This window comes from Somniosus microcephalus, unplaced genomic scaffold (genome assembly GCF_052327205.1).
Source record: "Somniosus microcephalus isolate GS21.2 unplaced genomic scaffold, FLI_Smic_1.0 unresolved_chr1, whole genome shotgun sequence".
Classification (NCBI taxonomy): Eukaryota; Metazoa; Chordata; class Chondrichthyes; order Squaliformes; family Somniosidae; genus Somniosus; species Somniosus microcephalus.
Genome location: NW_028225179.1, coordinates 81,959,756 through 81,968,818, shown reverse-complemented (window position 1 = coordinate 81,968,818; position 9,063 = coordinate 81,959,756). Strand labels below are relative to the sequence as shown.

The 9,063-nt window shown below is 48.5% G+C and overlaps 1 protein-coding gene across 1 annotated transcript; it reads left to right on the top strand.

Moving 5' to 3' along the window:
• Positions 1 to 334: 334 nt before the first annotated feature.
• On the top strand, positions 335 to 8,725 carry LOC147095536 (uncharacterized). The gene has a single exon (XM_085974661.1). The coding sequence runs from the start codon at positions 2,761 to 2,763 to the stop codon at positions 4,111 to 4,113; it is 1,353 nt and encodes a 450-aa protein (XP_085830787.1). The 5' UTR covers positions 335 to 2,760; the 3' UTR covers positions 4,114 to 8,725.
• The last annotated feature ends 338 nt before the right edge of the window (positions 8,726 to 9,063 follow it).

Sequence of the window (9,063 nt, the reverse complement as noted above, 5' to 3'; positions counted from 1 at the left end):
GTTTCTTTGTTCGTGATGGTCATTACCTGGCATGAATGCAGCACAAATGTTACTTGCAGCTTATCAGCCCAGGTTTGGATGTTGTCCAGGTCTTGCTGCATGCAGGCGTGTACTGCTTCATTAGCTGATGAATTGGGAATGGAACTGAACACTGCAATCAGCAGCGAACATCCCCACTCCTGACCTTATGATGAGGGAAGGTCATTGTTGAAGCAGCTGAACATAGTTGGGCCTAGGACACTGCCCTGAGGAACTCCTACAGTGATGTCCTGGGGCTGAGATGATTGGCCTCCAACAGCCATCTTCCTTTTTGCTATGTATGACTCCAGCCAGTGGAGAGTTTTCCCCCTGATCCCCATTGACTTCAGTTTTACTCGTGCTCCTTGGTGCCACACTCAGTCAAATGCTGCCTTGATGTCAAGGGCAGTCACTCTCACCTCACCTCTGGAATTCAGTTCTTTTGTCCATGTTTGGACCAAGGCTGTAATGAGGTCTGGAGACAAGTGGTTCTGCGGGATCCAAACTGAGCATCAGTGAGCAGGTTATAGAATCATAGAATGATACAGCACAGAAGGTTTCCATTCGACCCATCGTGCCTGTACTGGCTCTTTGGTACAGCTATCCAAGTAATCTCATTCCCCTGCTCGTTCACCATAGCCCTGTACATTTTTTCCCCTCAAGTATTTATCGAATTCCCGTTTGAAAGTTACTCTTGAATCTGCTTCCACCTCCCTAGAACTGCATGGGTGATGTTAAATGTTTAAACCTGGGAATTATTTAGTTGTGTGGTAAGACACAAGTTTGTAAAAAGTTTATAAACCAAATAAGTTATGCAGTGTTATTGTAAGCAACTGTTTGTAAAATGCAAGTTTGTTTCCAAGGAAAAGGGGGATGTCGTGTATTGATTGCGAGTTTGACACCAGTCAATACGGTAATGTAATGTGCGAGTTTGACACCAGTCAATACGGTAATGTAATGTGCAATGCATTATGGGAATTACCCGGGAAAGCAGCAGTCAGCCATTTTACCAATAAAGAGAACATCGTAGTTGGAAGCCTGTCTGCCTGGTTCTATGCTTTAATGCGTTCATACAACAGTTCCCTTCCATGAAGGACACTATTTTGTTTTTACGACAATCTGAAAGTTTTCATTATTACCAGATTTTTAAAAATCAGTTTCACAAGTTTTTGTGATTGGATTTGAACTCACGATCCTCTGGATTGTTACTCCAGCTCTATAGGCTGCCATACCTGTAAACTTATCTATTGAAATGTCTTTTAATGCCTTAATTAAAGTTTTTACTTGAAGGCCTCAGCCTGTCCCAGAGGCCTGGGCTTGGATTTGATAGTTTTGCCCAGTGCTGGGACTGATAGCTGAATTTGGGTTGTGCAGTCCAAGCAAGTGCAGTGTATCTCATTTCCCAGGAGAAATCAGTACCCTTCAGTCGGCTACACTGAGGGAATATTTTCCTTAGCTTCTAGCACTTTCTGCTCAGTGGGTTTTCTTCTACAACACTGGCATCTACCCGACAAAAAGGAAAATTGTCCAGGTATGCCAGGGAAGATGGGGAGGGGGTGGAGTAAAGAAAGTAGCCACAGTGCCTGCTCCTGCTCACTATCCAGTGCCCCTGCTGGAAAGAGAGAGTGTGGGGCAGTCAAGTGAGGACAACATGGGGCTTGGATCTGATGCCGCCACAGTGGAATAGCAGACAGACACTCACTGAGGAACAGCCTCTAACTGAGGAGTCAGCACCTTCAGCAAAGGAGGAGAGGGAGTTGGAGGAAATCATGATTTATTTTACTGTTTTACAGAAGGATTGCATCATACTACACCAGAGAATACAGAGAGGATAGACTCCACAGATAGGTCCTGAGCATCACCCAAAGAACAACTCCACGGTGTCACCCGTGGGAAGACATTCAGTCCCTTCGCAGCATTACTCGACACAGAGAGGGTTGGGCAGTAAAACCATCTTCTGGAAATCGACCTGGTCAGGGGAGCTTTGACATATCACCAGAACTGAAACTGGTCAGTGGTGTGGCGCCTTCCATCAGATACAACTTTTCCGGAGGTTCGGCTCTGGGAGATCGGTCAGCCCAGCGGGTGGAGGGAGCTGTAACGGGTGAGACTGGGAAGAAGTGTGAGGAGAACTTCGGGTGTGAGGAGAACTTCGGGTGTGAGAATTTCGGGTGTGAGAGAGCTTCAGGTGTGAGAGAGCTTCGGGTGTGAGAGAGCTTCGGGCGTGAGAGCTTCGGGTGTGAGAGAGCTTCGGGTGTGAGAGCACTTCAGGTGGAGGAGAGCTTCGGGTGTGAGGAGAGCTTCGGGCGTGAGAGCTTCGGGCGTGAGAGTTTCGGGAGTGAGAGATTCGGGCATGAGAGCGCTTCGGGCGTGAGAGAGCTTCGAGTGTGAGAGAGCTTCGAGCGTGAGAGCTTCGAGCGTGAGAGAGCTTCGGGTGTGAGAGAGCTTCGGGTGTGAGGAGAGCTTCGGGCGTGAGGAGGGATTCGAGTGCGAGGAGGGCTTTGAGTGCGAGGAAGGCTTTGAGTGCGAGGAGGACTTTGAGTGCGAGGAGGGCTTTGAGTGCGAGGAAGGCTTTCAGTGCGAGGAGGGCTTTGAGTGCGAGGAGGGCTTTGAGTGTGACACATTCTTACAGGTGAGAGGCTGTTCAAGTGTGAGGTGTGTGAGGAGGGCTTCACAGGGTCATAAGACCTCTTAATACACAAGGTGCACTTGTTCTACCACCTGTAATACACGGGCAGCCAGATGGGAGAGAAACCATTCAAGTGTGAGGTGTGTGACAGGGCCTTCGCACAGTCATCCGCACTCGTGAATCACCAGCGCATCCACACGGGAGAGAAGCCGTTCAAGTGTGAGGTGTGTGACAAAGCTTTCACCCAGTCGTCGTACCTGCTGGTCCACCAGAGGATCCACACAGGGGAGAAACCCTTCAAGTGTGAGGTGTGTGATCAAGCTTTCGTGAAGCCTTCGAACCTCCTGGAACACCAGCGGATTCACACAGGGGAGAAACCGTTTCGGTGCAATGTTTGTAACAAGGCCTTCATCCAGTCATCGTATCTCCTGAAACACCAGAGCATCCACACGGGTGAGAAACCTTTCAGGTGCGAGCTTTGCGACAGAGCTTTTTTCCGGGCATCACGCCTCCTGGAACACCAGCGCACACACACAGGGGAGAGACCCTTCAGGTGTGAGGTGTGTAACAAGGACTTTGCACAATTGTCGGGCCTGGTGAATCACCGGCGCATTCACACAGGGGAGAAACCCTTCAAGTGTGAGGTGTGTGACAAAGCTTTCACCCAGTCGTCGTACCTGCTGGTCCACCAGAGGATCCACACAGGGGAGAAACGCTTCAAGTGTGAGGTGTGTGATAAAGCTTTCCGGAAGCCTTCGATCCTCCTGGAACACCAGCGCACACACACAGGGGAGAGACCCTTCAGGTGTGAGGTGTGTGACAAAGCTTTCACTCAGTCGTCGTACCTGCTGGTCCACCAGAGGATCCACACAGGGGAGAAACGCTTCAAGTGTGAGGTGTGTGATAAAGCTTTCCTGAAGTCTTCGAGCCTCCTGGATCACCAGCGCACACACACAGGGGAGAGACCCTTCAGGTGTGAGGTGTGTAACAAGGGCTTTGCACAATTATCGGGCCTGCTGAATCACCGGCGCATTCACACATGTGAAAAACCGTTCAAGTGTGAGGTGTGTGACAAAGCTTTCACTCAGTCGTCGTACCTGCTGGTCCACCAGAGGATCCACACAGGGGAGAAACGCTTCAAGTGTGAGGTGTGTGATAAAGCTTTCCTGAAGTCTTTCAGCCTCCTGGAACACCAGCGGATTCACACAGGGGAGAAACCTTTCAGGTGTGAGGTTTGCGGCAAATCTTTCACGCAATCAACAAACCTCCTGGTGCACCAGCGCACTCACACCGACGAGAAACCCTTCCGGTGTGAGTTTTGTAACAAAGCCATCACGCAGTTGTCCGACCTCCTGCAACACCAACGAACCCACACAGGAGACAAACCCTTCCAGTGTGACCTGTGCCAGGACTGTTTCACCTACTCCTCCTCTCTGGCCATACACCAATGTCTCCACACTGGATAGAAACCCTCCCAGAGTGACCTGTGCCAGGACTGTTTCACCTACTCCTCCTCTCTGGCCATACACCAACGTCTCCACACCGGATAGAAACCCTCCCAGAGTGACCTGTGCCAGGACTGTTTCACCTACTCCTCCTCTCTGGCCATACACCAACGTCTCCACACCGGATAGAAACCCTCCCAGAGTGACCTGTGCCAGGACTGTTTCACCTGCTCCTCCTCTCTGGCCATAAACCAACATCTCCACACCGGCTTGGAGCCAGGTCACCTGCTTCAGTTGCAGTAAGAGCTGTCCATGTTGCTTACCCTCCAGTGCTCGCACAGGGGAGCTGCCGTTCCAGTTCAACAGTTTCTGTCCCAGGAATGTCTCCATCTTCTCCCACCATCAGTCCAACAGTTTCAAGAAGACCGATTTGTCCAGATCGCCAAACAGCAACTCAAGAAGCCATCGATATGCAAAGAGGCTCCTGTAGAAGCTCGGCATCCTTTCAGTGCAACGTCAGGTACAAGACACTCACTGACTCTCCCTCTGGGCAAGAAGACAATCAGATGCTCGCTAGTTAGAACGGCTTCAGCTTCTGAGCCACCAGGACACCGGGGAGAGGCCATTCCTGGGGCAGTAGTGGAGGTACTTCAGTTAGCCTTAGCACCTCTGGTCTATGGAGTGGGAGAATCAGCCAGGGATCCCGCTCCGCATCACTGCCCAGTGACAGTCTCCATAATCTCGCAACACTCGCTGTCTGGGTCTACGCACGCGGAATGGCCACTTGAGCAGAGCAGTAGAGGCCAACATTGCCCATAGTCTGTACTCCACGTCAGCACCTTCAGGAGCGGAGGGAACGTTAGAGGGGAAACATAGAAACATATAAGATAGGAGCTGGAGTAGGCCATTCGGCCCTTCGAGCCTGCTCCGCCATTCAATGAGATCATGGCTGATCATCCAAATTCAGTACCCTGTCCCTGCCTTCTCCCCATATCCCTTGATCCCTTTAGCCTTAAGAAATATATCCAACTCTTTCTTGAATATATTTAATGAACTGGCCTCCACCGCCCTCTGTGGCAGAGAATTCCACAGGTTCACCACTCTCTGGATGAAGAAATTCCTCCTCATTTCAGTCCTAAATGGCTTACCCCTTATCCTTAGACTATGACCCCTGGTCCTGGACTCCCCGGCCATCAGAAACATCCTTCCTGCATCTAGTTTGTCCAGGCCTGACAGAATTTTATAGGTTTTGATGAGATCCCCTCTCAATCTTGCAAACTCCAGTGAGTATAAGCCCAATCGACACAATCTCTCCTCATACGTCATTCCTGCCATCCCAGGTATCAGCCTGGTGAATCTTCGCTGCACTCCTTCCATGGCAAGAACGTCCTTCCTCAGGTAAGGCGATCAAAACTGCACACAATACTCAAGGTGTAGTCTCACCAAGGCCCTGTACAACTGTAGCAAGACATCCTTGTTCCTGTACTCGAACCTTCTTGCTACGAAGGCCAACATACCATTTGCCTTCTTAACCGTCTGCTGCACCTGCATGCTTACCTTCAGCGACTGGTTGACAAGAACACCCAGGTCTCTTTGCACTTCCCCTTTTCCCAATCTATTGCCATTCAAATAATAATCTGCCTTCCTGTTTTTGCCACCAAAGTGGATAACCTCACATTTATCCATATTATAGTGCATTTGCCATGTTTCTGCCCAATCACACAACCTGTCCAAATCATACTGGAGTTTCACAACATCCTCCTCACAGCTTACCCTCCCACCCAGCTTTGTGTCGTCTGCAAATTTGGAGATATTACATCCAATTCCCTCGTCCAGATCATTAATATATGTTGTGAACAGCTCGGGTCCTAGGACCGATCCTTGCGGTACCCCACTAGTCACTGCCTGCCACTCGGAAAAGGACCCGTTTATTCCAACTCTTTGCTTTCTGGCCGCCAACCAGTTCTCTATCCAAGTCAATACCTTGCCCCCAATCCCATGTGCCTTAAATTTGCATGCTAATCTCTTATGTGGGACCTTATCGAAAGCCTTCTGAAAGTCCAAATACACCACATCCACTGATTCTTCCTTATCTATTTTACCAGTTACGTCCTCAAAAAATTCCAGTAGATTAGTCAAGCATGAATTACCTTTTGTAAATCCATGTTGACTTTGTCCGATCCTGTCACTGCTTTCCAAGTGTTCTGCTATTACATCTTTTATAATAGACTAGCATCTTCCCCACTACCGATGTCAGGCTTACCGGTCTATAATTCCCCGCTTTTTCTCTACCACCTTTTTTGAATAGTGGGGTAACAATAGCTACCCTCCAATCCATGGGTACTGTTCCAGAGTCTATCGAGTTCTGGAAGATTACCAGCAATGCATCTACTATTTCTAGGGCCACTTCCTTAAGCACCCTAGGATGTCGATTATCAGGCCCTGGGGATTTATCGGCCTTCAGTCCCATCAATTTTCCTAACACCATTTCCCTACAAATACTGATTTCTTTCAGTTCCACCCTTTCATCAGACCCTATGTTCCGCGATATTTCTGGGAGGTTATTTGTGTCCTCCTTTGTGAAGACAGAACCAAAGTATGTATTTAGTTGGTCTGCCATTTCTTTGTTTCCCATTGTAAATTCCCCTGATTCTGACTGCAAGGGAGCTACGCTTGACTTCACCAATCTTTTTCTCTTCACATATCTAAAAAAGCTTTTACAGTCAGTTTTTATGTTCCCTACTAGCTTACTCTCATATTCTATTTTCCCCTTCTTAATTAATCCCTTTGTCCTCCTTTGTTGAATCCTAAACTGCTCCCAATCCTCATGATTATTGCTTTTTCTGGCCAATTTATATGTCCTCTCCTTGGATCTTATGCTATCCCTAATTTCCCTTGTTAGCCACGGTTGAGTCACCTTTTTTGTTTTATTTTTATGCCAAACTGGGATGAACAAATTCTGTAGCTCATCCATTCGGTCTTTGAATGTTTGCCATTGCCTAACCACCGTCAACCCTTTGAGTGCCTGCCCTTCAACAACTTGCATTTATACAGCGCCTTTAACATAATAAAACATCCCAAGACTCATCACACAGATGTGATCAGACAAAAATGGACACTGAGACAAAGAAGGAGATATTAGGAGGGGTTACCAAAAGCTTGGTCAAAGAAGTGGGATTTAAGAAGGATCTTAATTGAGGATGGAGAGGTAGAGAGGCGGAGAGATTAGGAAGGGTGATGGGAGGGAGGGAATGTACAAAAGGCCAGAATTGGAGGTGCGCAGAGATCTAGGAGGGTGATAGGGTTAGAGGTTACAGAAATAGGGAGGGGGCGAGGCCATGAAGCGATTTGAACACGAGGATGAGAATTTTAAATTGGAGGCATTGGGGAACCGGAAACTAGTGTAGGTCAGCGAGCTACAGGAGTGATAGGTGTGCAAGTTAGGATAGGGGCCACAGAGTTTCAGCTGACCTGAAGTTTATGGAGGGTGGAAAATGGGAAGCTGGCCAGGAGGGTAGTGGAATAGTCAAGTCGAGTCTAAAGACAACAACAACATGGAAGAGGATTTCAACAGCAGATGGGCTGAGGCAGTGGCAGAGATGGGCGATGTTACGGAGGTGGAAGTAGACAGTCTTTATTATTTAACCCTTTTAGCCCTGGTATCATTCTGGTCAATCTGAGCTGCACCCCCAAGTCCAATATATCCTTCCTGAGGTGCGGTGCCCAGTACTGAACACAGTGCTCCAGATGTGGACTAACCAGAGCTTTGTACAGTTGTAACATAACTTCCATAAGGAGACAGTTGGTTGTGGAGAAGAGAAGCCAGGGGTTATATTTGCTCTCTAGGATGGTCCTGGAGTAGTGAGCAGCTTTGGCAGAGGAGAGCAGGGTCCGATAGGGCTTGATGTGGCCCAGCCAGATCTGGCGATGGATGGTTCAACAATTTTGCGCCAGATATGCTCAAGTCTTTGCCCCTTGGACTTGAAGATGGGAGCATGCCAGGGGGCATTGACCAGGAAGGAAAATAGTAAACAAGGAGACAAGGGTATAGAAGGTGAACATGAGCAAGTGGTTAAATCAGATTGACAGTTGCAGAAGTATTGTGGTGAATGGAGGGTCAAAGGCCGGAGAGTTGGGATTTAGGAAGTTCCATAGAAGTCACGTGGGGGGGGTGGGGAAGAGTGTCTTCCAGGAATGGACACTGATTGGTCCATGGGACCCATGTGACCATTGGTGGGTTTTTATGATGGATACGAACTCCATCCTGTGCCATTAAAGTTGTGTCGTTTTTGAACATTGGAATTTGGAGCCAGACCAAAGCACTGGGATTTTAAGTAGAGCTTTATTCTGAGAGAGCTTCCCCTGATGTGAGGGTTTGTGTGTCAATAAACTGAGCCAGCTCTCAGGGGTGGGCACGGGGTAGAATCAGACCCTGCTTTAGTTGGTGGTGTGGATTATAGACAGGTTCCCATCAGGTGTGTGACTAATACCATGGGCAATGTTTGTCCGTTTAACCATTATCAGCATCAACACCCTGACCTGCAATAGGTGCCTGGGTCAGAGGGACAATGTCCCCCAAAGAAAATGCCTGTAACCTCCATGACAGTGTAGTTTATATCTGGGGGTGGGGCGGGGGGTGCGGTGCGTGGGAAGCCCGACACTCCTGAGCCTGGGGGGTGAGTAAGCACTACTCTCCTGAATTTGAGTGGGGGGGGGTGGGCCTACAGATCCGAGTTCCCTCAACCCGTCGTACCTCGATGTAATAATGGTGAGGGATGTTCGCCGTATGCTCTTTCATCCAGTTAGTGTGCTGGGAAAAGTCTCTTGTCATTTTCAAATGCTTTGTTATTGAAAGTTTTGGTGTAAGCAGAATATTGTGTTGCTGTTTGTCTGTTGATTTATCAATCTTCTGTATAAATTTACACCTCGCAATAAATTTCATTTTTTTGTTTAACCCAAACTACCTGGTCT